Here is a 15,145-nt window from a genome sequence, read left to right as displayed (position 1 = left end):
TTTAAAATGAAACATTTTCTCTATTAAAGCCTCAGTGTGTAATATTTGACCACTAGATGACATTGTATTGTCTGAGGCAAACAACAACCAGTGCCAGACCACAACGTAGCAGCCAGTTGCCAGACAAATATGGCGGCGACCATTAGTAGGGATTCCACTATGTAGAAGAAATACACATTTCTAAAGTTATGAGTTTATTTAAATAAAAAATAACATTGTTGTGATACTTTAGGTACTTTTGCCTAGTTTTAAAGATGATGTCCATAACATCAAAATACTCTACTTGGTGATGGCATCTTCTGGCTGAAATCATCATTGACTTGTTGCGCGTGCAAGTATGTGAAATTCTTAGACGTGCTCGTATAAACCCCTTCATTTTCATATTTTGAAGGGCTTAGGTTGGCATTTGGATAGTATTTAAAACAGTCCTTTTCTTACTTTTACCATTTTCATCCTAGTATAAAAGAAAACCGCGACTACATGTGTACTATCACTCGGCCTAAAGTGCAACTGTGTACATTTTCACGAGAATCAGTTCTGTCAGAACTCGCACAGACTGAGGACCCAGACGTGTAACGTGTTCACACAAGCTTTATTTTACGGAAATGGGGAAGTCGTGCCATGAACACAAACGCCAGTGATTCGTCGATCGCTGGTTGGCAGAAGTGAGACAGAGAAGTCAGGCGCGGGAAAACAAGAAGTCAGAGGCAGATGAGATCGAAACCGGACAGGACAGAAGGGATCGATACTGGATACAACAGCAAGATACCGGACAGGACAAGACAGACGGGATTGATACCGGATACAGGAGCAAGATACCGGACAGGACTGGACAGACGGGATTGATCCCAATTACAACAGCAAGATACCGGACAGTACGGGACAGACAGGATCGATACCAGATAATGGTTACACGAGCAAGATACCGGACAAGACTGGACAGACGGGATCGATACCAGATACTGGAGCAAGATACCAGACAGGATGGGACGGACGGGATCTATACCGGATACTGGATACTAGAGCAAGATACCGGACAGGACGGGACAGACGGGATCGATACCAGATACTGGAGCAAGATACCAGAAAGGACAGGGAAGACTGGATTGATACCGAATACTGGATACTGGAGCAAGATACCGGACAGGACGGGACTGACGGGATCGATACTGGATACTCAAGCAAGATAATGGATAGGACGGGACAGAAGGGATCAATACCGGATACAGGATACTAGAGCAAGATACCGGACAGAACGGGACAGACGGGATCGATACCAGATACTGGAGCAAGATACCAGAAAGGACAGGGAAGACGGGATTAATACCGAATACTGGATACTGGAGCAAGATACCGGACAGGACGGGACTGACGGGATCGATACTGGATACTCAAGCAAGATAATGGATAGGACGGGACAGAAGGGATCAATACCGGATACTGGATACTAGAGCAAGATTCCGGACAGGACGGGACAGACGGGATCGATCATGGGGCAAGATACCGGACAGGATGGGACAGACGGGATCGATACCGGATACTGGATACAAAAGCAGGATACCGGACAAAGTCAAAATACACGTCTTGCAAGAGCAGAGGTTCGTTGACGGACTGACAAGGAGTGATTGAGAGAACTGAATTTAAATAGGAGGGAAGCCAATCAGGCAACAAGCGGGCCCAAGTTAGGGCAATGGCCAACCGTGACAGGTTCAGCTAATTCGGAGCCCAAAAACCACATACAAACACACACACGCACTAACTTTGAGATTTATAAATTATTTTTGCTAAACTTTTTAAGGACATCTTAAACTACAAACCCTATCTTTTAAATCAATATTTTTTTTTACTCAATGAAAGTTTTTTGTACTCCTAGGAGGAACTAAATATTACATACACATTGTCCCATTAAGTATCTGTCAACCATGCCCAACTGAACTCAAAGAACCTTTTTTTTTTTACCGCGCTTGTCTGCTTTTATCTTACTTCTACCCTCGGTATTCCGGCCACAAAGCACATTCAATGGAGTAAAGGAGGCAGGGGGGAGAGTGGTTTCACGCATGTGGTCACAGTTTTTCTTGATTTTAAGATAACACTGGTGAAGGTAAGAAAATGACTGTTGCAAATAAAGTTGAAAAGCCAACCCCAACCCCCAAAAACGTAAGAAAGGAAGAGTTTATGCGAGCGATTCTAATAATTTCACATACATAAACGAGCAACCAAAGGAGCTTGACAGAGGCTGCAATGATAATTTCAGCCAGAAGAAGGCGCCAGCAAGTAGAATATTATGAACTTACGGACACCACATTCAATAATGTTCTTTGCACTGACTTGCCTCTCTTTAGACATGACATAATCACAACACTGTTGTGTCCAGGCTCTTTTCAGTTTTCTTTTTTCTTTTCTGGATTCATTACAAATTAACTGAATATTGTTAATGATGGCTTACAGCCTATTAGTATACTTTTTTATTGATATTCTAATATTTTGAAATGGGTCATTTGAGTTTTCAACAATACGCAATTTTAAAACCATAAAAACTGACAATATCTCAGATGATTTAACTCCAAGTCAAGTCAAGTCATATTTATTTGTTTGGGCCTTTATCACAAAAAGTCTAAAAGGGCTGCACGGAGCACAATAACAACAAAAACTAGTAAAATATAACATCAGTTATATTAAATATTTTTGTGAGAATGGGAATATTTTAAGCTAAATATGGAAAAAATAAATATGTAATTTGGTTTAGATATAATCCAAATGGCAAATGTGATTATCTCATCTCATCTCATTAGCTGCACCGCTTATCCTCAGTAGGGTCGCGGGGGTGCTGGAGCCCATCCCAGCAATCATCGGGCAGTGGGCAGGGGACACCCTGAACTGGTTGCCAGCCAATTGCAGGGCACACAGGGACAGACAACTCGCTCGCTCATCCACACCTAGGAACAATATGGACCGGCCAATCCACCTGAAATGCATGTCTTTGGAATGTGGGAGGAAACCGGAGTGCCCGGAGGAAACCTACCCAAGCACGGGGAGAACATACAAACTCCGCACAGTAAGTCCGGTAGCTGGATTTGAACCCACACAGGAGGTTCCCAAGACCTTAGAACTGTGCCGCACATGCGCTAACCACTGTGCCGCCGTGCTGCCCCAAATGTGATTATATCAATGATAATAATATTGTAATGTAAAGTTCATACTCAAGTAAAAAAAAAAAACTTTAAGAGAGCTAGCTAACAGAGCCAGACCAAAACTAGATGGCGAGCTTGAAAGGAGGCCTAATTTTAGCTTGATGACTTTAAAAAAAAGATAAAATATTAGCTTGATTGCTTGCAAAACAAAATGTAAAAAGATAGGTATCTAGCTTTCTAAATAGCAAAAAATGTAGGATGATAGCTACCCACCAAGGTAAAAAGATAGCTAGCTAAAAAATCTGCACATTTTTTGCTCATTCGCTTTATAAATCCCATAAATTAGAATTTAGAATCTAGGATATTTTTGTTTTTTTAATTGCGTTAGAGGGCGGCACGGCAGAAGAGTGGTTAGCGCCTCTGTGGCACAGTTCCGAGGTCATGGGTTCGAATCTAGCTACCAGTCTTCCTGTGCTGGATTTGCATGTTCTCCCCATGATTGCGTAGGTTTCCTCCAGGCACTCCGGGCACTCAGGTTTCTTCCCACATTCCAAAGACATGCATGTCAGGTTAATTGGATGGTCCAAATTGTCCCTTGGTGTGAATGAGCGAGTGAGTTGTCTGTCTCTGTGTGCCCTGTGACTGGCTGGCAACCAGTTCAGGGTGTCCCCTGCCCACCGCCCAAAGATAGCTGGGGATGGGCTCCAGCACCCCCTAGTGAGGATACGCTGACTTTTTAACAATATTCTTGTTTTCTGCACAATCCTGTGTACATATACACATAGGCTGATGTTTGGCTCTTGTTTCTTCCACCCCTGACAGGCTGACTCCAACAAGACCCGAATCGACGAGGCTAACCAGCGTGCAACAAAGATGTTGGGCAGTGGCTAAGCTTCATCACTCTGTATATCGAAAACACACACACACACACATGCACACAGCAACACAGAGAACCACGTGAACCCCTCCCCTATATCGCCTCTGCAAAACAGTGCTTCTATTGTGATACATGTAGACCTTTGCACATATCAGCACTTCATGTTAACGTTATGTGTTGGTTTCCCGCCCCTCACTCTTCCCGTTTTTTATGTAATATACTGTAATCAAAAGACGATCACTTCGACTGTTATCTGGATTTAGTGACTGCATAAAAAAGATGAAAACGATGATTCCAGTCGCTTCAAAGCTGATGCCAGAGATTGTATATAAACGCGTTTGTCCTCAGGGAGAAAAATCCGACCAAGTTTCCAACAGTGCAACCTGGCCTTCTTATAGATCATAAAAGAGGAGAGGGAGAGGGGGGGAGTCTATTCACCGTTTAGCTTTTCAGCACGTTCAGCTCTTCTTCAGCTTCACCATTAATAATTCATTCTTCTGTACCAAAATATCCCGACGTGCTATATATGTACAGAGGAGCGGCCCATATCTGTATCGGTTCCCTCGGCCCTGTCTGCTACAACGTGCCACTCTTCTGTTTTGTTTCATCCTTCCAGACTGTGAGCGATCACTGGGAAAAAAGCCAATAAAAACCCACAGAACTGTCGAAAATTGACTCCTCCTCTTTTGTCTTTCAGGGACACCTCTGAGGTCACACCGACCTGATTAAAAAATGAATCCACGGTCGGATTAAGTAAGACTTTGATGACGTTTACTTCAAGAAATTACATTTGACACTCCGGTCGGGAGGTCAAGGAGCTTACTTATCTTAGTCACTTGATTTAAAGTTTATTTTAAGCATAACACATTAGAATGATGAATTGTAAAAGTAAATGTGCTGCAGAGAATGATACATTTCGGGGAGGCTTGTTGTCCTGGCAGTGTCACTTCGGACTTTGGGGCAAGTTTTTCAGTGGGTGTTTTTTTTGCATAGTTTGTTAGCAGCATTAGCATGTTTCTGGTTCATTATCAAGGAGTCCAGTTTGCATCCAAGCTAAAAGGGTTAACTATGTCAGAAAAACTCGAAATGCCATTCAATTATATCTGGTTTTTTTGCATAGTTTGTTAGCAGCATCATCATGTTTCTGATTCATCATCAAAGACTCGAGTTGACAGCATTTGTGTGTTTCTGGTTCATCACTAAGGAATACAGTTGGAATCTAAGCTAAAAAGGGTTAACTATGGCAGAAAAACTCAAAATCCCATTAAATTGTATAAGTTTTTTTTGCATAGTTTGTTGGCAGCATTAGCATGTTTCTGGTTCATTATCAAGGAGTCCAGTTTGCATCCAAGCTAAAAGGGTTAACTATGGCAGAAAAACACAAAATGCCATTAAATTATACACATTTTGCATAGTTTGTCAGCAACATTAGTATGTTTACAATCAAGTAGTCCAGTTATCATCCAAACTAAATAAGGTTTATTCCGGCACAAAAGTGCGCAGATAGGTAGATAGGACACAGGACATGGTTGTTATCGAAAAGTTCACAATAATTGTTCACATAAAACTGCACAGATAAGCAGAAAGGACACCGTCATCCTCAAGAAGCTTGCTCACACAGACACACACAGAATCCAAATTGATAAACAAAGACAACTGGACATTGCCATCCATAACCAATAACACGTCATGTGGTTAAAACCCCATCAGGTCCTTTTTTAATAGGTTACTTGCATGCAAGGCTCTTCATTTTAAAAGGGATAATGTTACTTCACAGATTACTGAAACCAAAAGTTTAGCACATTACTCTGAAAGTAATTATCCATCCATTCATTTTCTGCATCACATATCCTCACTAGGATCACGTGGGTACTGGAGCCCATCCCAGCTTTCTTTGAGCAGTGGGCAGGGGGCACCCTGAATTGGTTGCCAGCCAGAGACTAATTATCTAATTACAAATTACCGTATATATTCTCATAGTAGTTGACCCCCCTTAGGTTTTTCCTATACATGGGCAAGATTGTTTTTCAGTTTTGTGTGCTTATTTAGGATGGTGATGGCTCTGGGGAATAAACTTGTATCTGAGCTGCCTAGTCTTTGTTTTTAGGGACATGTAATCTTTAAAATTGTTGCCCACTCTCCTGCGGTAGTGTGAAACAGCAATGTGCTCCAGACTGGGCAGAGAGATGCGCAGGATTTTCTGGGCTGTGCTGCTGACTCTGTTTCAGGTTTCCCTATCTGCTGCCGTGCATCCAGCATACCATTCCGTGATGCCGTTTCCTTTCCAGTTTGGTTCTGTAGAAGGACAGCAGCAGCTTCTGTACCAGGTTGTTTTTCCTGAGCTCTCTGTTTTGGTGCACTGAGTTTGCAGGGTTGGGATTAGAGACGCTAATCTGCTCTACATCGGCTTTATGACTCCTACTACATCCGTGTTTACTAATAAATAAATACAAACAGCATGGCTGGTTTACACCTGAGATGCGTTAAGTTTTGCTCAATAACGTGTCACTCCCAACATAATCACCAACACTACTGTTTTATATGTTTGACAACTGCTTTTCTCTGCCTAAAAACGTCTACCATTTTTTTTAAAATACTGTTTTTCTTCAATATTTCAAATTTAAACAACAACAACAAAATCCTAATTTGACACTCGTATTTTAGATAGATAGATAGATAGATAGATAGATAGATAGATAGATAGATAGATAGATAGATAGATAGATAGATAGATAGATAGATAGATAGATAGATAGATAGATAGATAGATAGATAGATAGATAGATAGATAGATAGATAGATAGATAGATAGATAGATAGATAGATAGATAGATAGATAGATAGATAGATAGATAGATAGATAGATAGATAGATAGATAGATAGATAGATAGATACTTAATTCATCCCCGAAGGGAAATTCACATTTCCAGCAGCATCCCTTCGCTGAGAACAATAATAAAACAAAAAGAAAACAATATACAAATACCCAGTGTGACGTGCAAATGCCCACTGTAGCGTGTTATATAGAATAACTAAATAGTGCTACACAGAATACATATTGCAATAAGATTCGGTAATATGCAATGTAGGTGGTGTGGTTCACTGTGGGCTTTTACTCTGCCGGGTAGAGTTAAAGAGCCATGAGGAAGAAAAGATCTCTTTTAGTATACAGATGCTTTAACTTGAAGCGAGACTAAGTCTTTGAGCATGAATGAACCACTCCGATTACATTAGATATCTGTTTTTGGTAAGGGTTTGGCACTTTGGTTTTAAACAAGCCCATATGGCTTTTCTAATATTTTAGCGACATATTGTATTTCACAAGTGGAAATAGAGTGCGTGATAACATCTACCGCTTCTTAATGTCTAAAGGTTGGCATGCTTAAGAACAGAACAGAATAGAATGGAATAGAATGGAATAGAATGGAATAGAATGGAATAGAATGGAATAGAATAGAATAGAATAAAATGGGACTTTATTGTCCTTGATGGCGTTAGTAGACATTGTTTTCAATGCTAGAGCTCTTGTTGGTGATAGAAAGGAGTGGAGAGGTGTTGTGAAAGGATAGTGGGATTGCGGATGCGTTCTTAAGGATGGGCTGGGCACCCGTTTGATGCGGCAGGGGTAAACCAGTGAAAGCTGTCGGGCCCTGCTGTTGAACAAAAGAGTGTGTTGTGTCACCCTGACCCGAGTGACATGGCCGCTTTCTGGTGTCCCATTTCATCTGGAGGGACGAAAGCATGACTAACTTAGGTGCCGAGGTGCCTAACTTTTTTGGGTGTTTGGGCAATTGGGTTGGCCGTGGTCCAAACATTTTTGTGGGTGGTTTTTTTTTTGCTTTTTTTTCACTTTTATTTTCTTTGTTATTATATGTGTTTGTATTGCTGTCGGTCACCCCTCTTGAGGGATATGACCAAGGTAGATAGATATATAGAAATAGTTTTCAATGTGATTAGACATAGTCAAGTCACATTTATTTGATTTGCCCTCAATCACAAAAATGTCTCAAAGGACTGCACAGGATTACAATGACACCATCGCCTGATCTTAAACCAACATGGGCAAGGAAAAACTCAGCGTGAGGAAAAAAGAAACCTTGAGAAGGGGCCTCACAAGTGGTAATCCCCCTTCCAGAATGACCAGGATGGAATAGATTTAGCATTGGGTGCACAAACATCATTTGAGGAGAACACTAGGTAACATGTTGAAATTACTCCGGAAAGTGCATGACAGCAACGACATAACACTCCAGGATAAACATGTAATGGAGAGTTAAAAGATAAAAATAAGACAAAAACGATTGTGTTTTGCGTGTAAAAAAATAGGGTGCGCGGTGACATCTATTGCTTTTTAATATCAAAAGGTTGGCATGTATGGGAACAGAACAGACCAGAATATAATATAGTATAATAGTCTTGATTGTTGTTAATTACAGTATTAGCACACATTGTTAACAACGTAATTAGAGAGGAATCCAGGACAAACATTTAATAAAATAGTTAAAAGATAAAAGAACATTAGGATACATAGGTAAATTTACAAAGTAGTGGTTGTAGCCTGGCCAAAATTTTATGTTCACGGTTTACGGATCCCTTAACCACCACTTGCTCTGGTGTGTCTTGGGCAAGTACAGCCTGGTGGCACCCATTTTTGTCCAGTCTGTTTTTTTTGGTATTCGTCCGCTCCCCCACATTAAACAGATAATCCTGAATACCAGTGTCAGGAGAAGCCTCCTTGTCTGTCTTGAATACAGCACCTTCATCATTTGGTCGCCGTTGATTTACAGTGTCGGGCAGCGGCGTGTGACAATACTGATACTGGGGAAAAACGTTTTATTTCGAAATAATGACAATGACACTGTACAACGTGTTGCATCACTTGTGGCTTTCATATTGTTTTAAAACAACACACTTAGTTGCAATGCCTTTATGTCTTTTGCTTTTGTGTTAAATTAAAGGCCCTTTGTCCCGTAAATTACTTTGCATTTCGTATATTTTTGTATCTACGTTTAAATTGTATGTACAGATACATATAAATAGTGCAATCACATTAGCAGCAACATCATCTTTAAACAAGAATAAATTGATTAAATATGAATGCACATTCTTCTATACAAACGGGTGGTCTTTCAAAATGCATTTTTAAAAGGCATATAGTGCAGTATTACTTTTTTAAGAATGTATTTCAATTAATTTCCACATGAAGATGGCTCCCTAGTGGTAGAATATTTTCAACGCGATTCATTCGACCAGCAGTAAGACCAAGTTCGGCTATTTCCGTCGATCACGTGATACTTCTTCGTGTTCTTCCGGCGAACAGAGTCCTTTCGCGTCACCAATACCGCCACACTCACATTTAGCAGTTAGCATCCGCCTCTTTACTATGTTCTGTGCCGTCCTCCGGCTCTCGGCCACAGGCGCCCGGACCTTGGTGACCCATTCCCGGCCCGGTTACACAGGTAGGAGGGTCTCCTTCGCATCATTTAAATTAAAAATTAAAACAATTAATTGCCTGTGTGGGGGTGACTAGCTCGTCTTCTAGCAAGTGGACCTGAACGCTAGCAAAGGGTCACATTGAAATATATTTTATAATTAATGAAATTCATAGAGAATAATAAATGTTATTCTTAATAAGTTTTGAAAACTTAATTAGGGAGAAAACTTGCTTACATTAACCGTTTAATTTAAGTGTCACGACCTTGTGTTGACCCGACTTCAACCTGGTTGAAGATAGTCATGAGCCGCAGTCAGAAACCTAATACGAAAAATGAATAAAAATATATCTATTTTGATATTTTGGCTTGTCATTATCTTTAAAATTTAGATTTCGATGTGGTTTATTTTATTAACTTCTATCGGAGTTTTGACATAGAGCCTATGCTAAGATTTGGTAGCTATGGAAGCCCGCTAGGAGCAAAATGAATAAAAACGACATTTGAAATTGAATTTATTTAATGGTACTGCAATGATAAGACTTTATGGGATAAACAAGCTTGAACTTAAAATATGAAATCATTCCCTGTGACTTTTCTTTTATTATTACATTCTAGTGAATACTATATACGTACATAAAATGGAATGAAATAGTCTTTTTTTCTATTGATAATACCATCGTGAGCATTGTTTGCAACAAGATTAGACCTGGCACTCCGGATAATTAGCACGCTATAAAAACCGAAAAGAGGAAAACAAGATAAAAGAATATCTAAGAATATCAGGGTAAATAGGCAAGGACTGGCTTAGGTTGTGAGTGCAATTTCTTACGTAATAATGGTGCAAAGAAAAGTAGTGCAATAACATGTAACAGCAAACGTTTTTTTTTTTCAATACTGTACATGCATACTGTATAGTTTATAACCTGATGAATACAACTATTTTACTACTGCCTCATTCATCTATAAATAATCTTGCGCAATATCATGACTATGTAGAGAATAAAATAGTTATATTTTATTAATATTTGCTAAAGCACGTGAATAGTTATATTTTATTCTCTCACAATTTTGCTGCAAATGTCATAGCACTATTTCTTGTACATACAATTTAGCCAACCACTGAATATTAGAGTAAACATTACTTATATATGCTAATATTCCTTTTTATCTTCAAGTCGTTTTTTACATCTACCTAAGAGTGGCCCTGCGACTGGCTGGCAACCAGTTCAGGTTGTTGCCCACTGCCTGAAGTTAGCTGGGATGGGCTCCAACACCCCCGCGACCCAACTGAGGATAAGCGGTACAGATAATAGATGAATGGATGGATACCTAAGAGTGCCACATCTAATCTCATTGTAAACAATGTATACTACGTTGTAATCACTGACAATTAAGAATGAAAATTATATTCTACCTCATAATAGTGACGCCAACCAACTAGATATATTTCACATTTGCCTGTTATTTAGCTTTCTTTTTTCAAAGTTGTTTTTTTTTTTTTTCAATGAATTGGGGCACTTTTGGGCTTCCATATATAGCAGGCTACTGTTGTTTGCATGATTACAGTTTTTATCCTGGTAAATGTATTTGTATGTGACCATATTATCTAATTTAAGTTAACATTGTGGCAGTTTCTATTGTTTCAAGTCTACTACTTTTACTAATAAATATGCTTGTAAACTGAATAGAATTAATAAACAAAAGCACTATATTAACCAGATTACCAGCAATTTAATATTGACTTCCCTTAACATTAAAAATGAACAAAATAGTATTTAGTAAGTACTACTTATGTTTAATACATATTCCTATGATTAAATATCTTTATAGATAAATATACATTTAAAGTCAAAATGAGGTTTTATTAACTTTTGGTGTAACGATTCTTCATTTTCCTCATGTTGAGGTAGCTAGGGTAATAATAGTCTCTGGTTTGCAATAATCTGTGGTCTGTGGAGCCCTTTGAGACTATTTGTGAGTAAGGGCTATACAAATAAACATGACTTGACTTAACAAAACGATTGTAGCACACTGCACAGCCCATCCCCTTTTTTCTGTAAATGTTTGAAAAAATATAGCAAATGTAATATATGTCGCTAAACACATAGTTAGCGACCAATAGATTGCTGTGCCTGCTAGCTGCTAAAATTGTGAAAGGTGTTGCTTGACTGCTATGTGTTGCGGTGACAGAAACAGATTTTTTAAAAATGAGCATCTGCTGAAAAAAATTGCATCTGCTGACCATCAATTTAAAATCAAAACTAATAAATACAAGCATCAATGTTTTCTCATTCTAAAAAAACTCCGGCATGCTATATTTTCCAGCTCCTTTAGCTTCCAGATGTTACTCACACGCCAAAGCAGAGACGGACGAGGAGTTTGATGCCCGCTGGGTCACCTACTTCAACAAGCCCGACATTGATGCTTGGGAGCTCAAGAAAGGTTGTTATTGTTATTGGATGTAGGAACAAAAAAGTTTTCTTTAATACAGTTCATGTGGCAAGTTTGAAGTTCGACCAAATACCCACCAAGTGTCCAAAATATGTATTTCTTTTCCTGAAGGCATGAACACCTTGATCGGTTATGACCTGGTACCTGAGCCCAAGATCCTGGATTCAGCTCTCAGGGCCTGCCGGAGACTCAATGACCTGGCTAGTGCCATTCGCATCCTAGAGGCTGCCAAAGTACGTTTTCAACTTTTCATTTTGTGTTTTGAAATTAAACTTGTCGTGTCAGAACTATAGATACTGGTGATGCATATTCACTGAAATTCCATTGAGATTTGACCCCACACTTCACTAATAAAATACCAAAATTATCTTTATTTATAGTGATGAGCAATATAACAAACACCCGAAAACTATAAAGCTGGCATAACTCACCAAAAAATTCACTTCGTATTCCAGTCATGAAACAATCTTCACAAACATGGTCTCGTTACATTCATGACATTCCAGTGAATCCAACCGTGTAAAATATTTATCCTAAAACATATGATAATGCCAACAGATAATATTAATCCGCCTAAAAGCGTTCCTGCAACGTTTGACGATATTTGTTGTATTTAGTTTGTTCACTCCATAATTCCCTTTCAAAAGTAAATAGAGGTTTCTTTCTGGGATAACAGCCATACAGACCAATTTGATGAAGTGTGCAGCATATGGTCTGAGTACTTACAGACTGACCCCTACCTCTTCAATCCCTGCAGAAATGATCACTGCACTCCTGTGCCTACATTGGCTTGCAAAACTATTTGGCCCCCTTGAACTTTGTGACCTTTTTCTACGTTTCAGACTTCAAACATAGAGATATAAAACTGTATTTTCTTGTGAAGCATCAACAATAAGTAGGACACAATCATGAATTGGAACACACTTTTTTGGATATTTTAAACTTTTTTAACGAATAAAAAACGAAAAAGTGCTTGTGCTGGGGGAATACACCGCTATTTAATCTTTAGACAGACTACCTTTCATTGTGTCTAAGCAATGTTTCTTCGATGTTGTTCTACCTAAAATGATAATGAAATGCCTGCAAAAATGTGAGCAATGTACTCACTTTTGTGACATACTGTATTTTCGTTAACATAGCCACTACGTGCTTCAGCAAATATTATTGCTTTGGTGGCTAGCTTTTCCGTAGCGGCTAGCATCACTTTAGTAGTTAATGCTAAATACTTAAGCATCTAATGCCAGGTTTACATTGTGGACACGGCTGTTAATTGCTAATGCTAATGTCTTTGCGTCAATGCTTAATGTTGAACCATTCATATTCTGATTTTAAAAATATTGCACAAAGACATGGCCAGAAAGTAGAGTAATTCCCTAAAATGTCACCATTATAGTAAAACTTCCTATGAAAATGACCTGAAATGTGCTAGTGTTACCCCCCACTTTTTTATGTAGATTGTAATTTTGATCTGAAAATAATCATAACATGCTTCTGCCATCCTTACTCTGATGTAATTTTTTCTAAACAAATCACTGCTATTATTTGTACAGTGTAATTAAGCGTTTTATTCTGCAAATTTATAGGAACAAAACATTTGGATGTTTGATTTTGTTTTTCAGGACAAAGCTGGCCCTCATAAAGACATCTATCCATACTTGATCCAGGAGCTGAAACCCACTCTGGCGGAACTTGGCATCTCAACGCCAGAGGAGCTCGGCATTGACAAAATTTGACCTTCTGGTAATTCAATTCTAGTTCTTGTCGAATTTATAAACGGAGCATTGGTCAATATTCATTTGATTTTTTTCAGGTGCTTGGAGAGATTCACTTTCCTCAATGTTCCGGTCAAAAATGTGTATACTGTTGATTAGTCCTTATACTTGTCCTATCTTGTAAAAAAATTGTGGACCGATTAAACAAATGCTGTATAAACTGACTGGATTTTTTGGGGGGAAAAAAGAACAGGTCATTTTAATTACCGAAAAATTCTGACTATAAGTCGTGACTTTTCCCCTAAGTTTTCAACCCTGCGGTTAATGCAATGATGCGGCTAATTTTTGCATTTTTTCTAGTGGCCGCCAGGGGCAGCAAAAGTAAGAGTCAGACATTTGGAATACGTACATGTGTTGAGGAAGATGCAAGTTTTTTGTAAGTTTGCGCTCTGTGCATGAATAAAACTAGCATGAACAGACCCTCATCCATGGAAAAGGTGTCAATCGAAAGGGGAGGGCTAACTACCATATTAATAATATTTTTACAAATCTGTTAATTGGTAAACAGAAATAATGTGGCAAAATGGACGGATTACAAGAAGCAATGTCCAACAAAGCAGAAATGTTTAAGAATGTTCGCATTGACATGGGTTTTGTACTTTAAACGGTTGGATTCTATAGATTGTCCTTGATGTAACAAAGCCATTTTCTCGGACATTCAAAGAGGTTGAAGATGCCAGGGAACGGAATGGTGAGTTACGCCGGCGTAATTGTTTTCAGATATCCTGTTTCAGGCTGATGATCGAGTCAAGTCGCATTTTTTTGTATAGCCCTTAATCACGTTATCACATAATCCGAATTTTATAGTAATTTCTCTTCTCCACTGTTATTTTTTTTTTTTTAGCCTATATTTTAACGTGTATAGCACATTCACAATTATATGTCAGTTAAAATTTTATCATCACTTTTAAAAAAATCTCGCTAAAACTAATTGCATATAATTTGAATTTGTGTATTTTTATTATTTGCTTCAAAGACATTGCTACATATATTTACAACCTGAAACATAAAATTAGATTGAAAACAATAACATTCAATGTTAATGTTAGTCAGGTTCGATCCTATTTAGGAATGGGCTCTGATCTGACTAACTGTTATGTATTACAATTGCGCCATCTGCTGCTGACACTACCTAATTACTGTACTGATTGAGTGGTGGATAGTTTGCAGCAAGATGTTTGAAAGAAAAAATTTACATGTTGTTAGGCTGCCACGCACTGCGGTGTCAGACTAAATGGTCTGCATTTATATAGCGCTTATCAAGTCAATGACCTCCCAAAGCGCTTTACAATGTGCTTCACACTTACCCATTTACACACACACACCAATAGCGGCCATGCAAGGCGCCGACCTGCTTATTGGGGGCATTAGGGGTTCAGTGTTTTGCCAAAGGACACTTCGACATATAACACGGAGAAGCCAGGAATCAAACCTACGATCTCTTAATCCCAAAGATCATCCGCTGGATTGATGGGCAT

General features: G+C 38.9%; 2 protein-coding genes across 3 annotated transcripts in view; both read left to right on the top strand.

The window, feature by feature from the left end:
• Positions 1-4,679, top strand: part of LOC148367158 (synaptosomal-associated protein 25-A-like) — a 58,913-nt gene extending 54,234 nt beyond the window's left edge. For both annotated transcript variants that reach the window (XM_088333976.1, XM_088333977.1), the window contains exon 8: positions 3,954-4,679. In XM_088333976.1, coding sequence (XP_088190102.1) covers positions 3,954-4,022 — 69 coding nt within the window. In that variant the 3' untranslated portion in view covers positions 4,023-4,679. The remainder of the gene's footprint in view (positions 1-3,953) is intronic.
• A 4,621-nt stretch (positions 4,680-9,300) lies between these two features.
• Positions 9,301-13,827, top strand: LOC148367157 (cytochrome c oxidase subunit 5A, mitochondrial-like). The gene is made up of 5 exons (XM_088333208.1): positions 9,301-9,468; positions 11,770-11,886; positions 12,007-12,128; positions 13,515-13,635; positions 13,706-13,827. The coding sequence occupies exons 1-4, from the start codon at positions 9,393-9,395 to the stop codon at positions 13,626-13,628; spliced, it is 429 nt and encodes a 142-aa protein (XP_088189334.1). The 5' UTR covers positions 9,301-9,392; the 3' UTR covers positions 13,629-13,635; positions 13,706-13,827.
• The last annotated feature ends 1,318 nt before the right edge of the window (positions 13,828-15,145 follow it).

Source organism: Urocampus carinirostris, chromosome 4, assembly GCF_059441175.1.
Source record: "Urocampus carinirostris isolate Australia breed hairy pipefish chromosome 4, RoL_Ucar_1.0, whole genome shotgun sequence".
Lineage (NCBI taxonomy): Eukaryota > Metazoa > Chordata > Actinopteri > Syngnathiformes > Syngnathidae > Urocampus > Urocampus carinirostris.
This window is presented reverse-complemented; position numbering and strand designations above follow the sequence as displayed.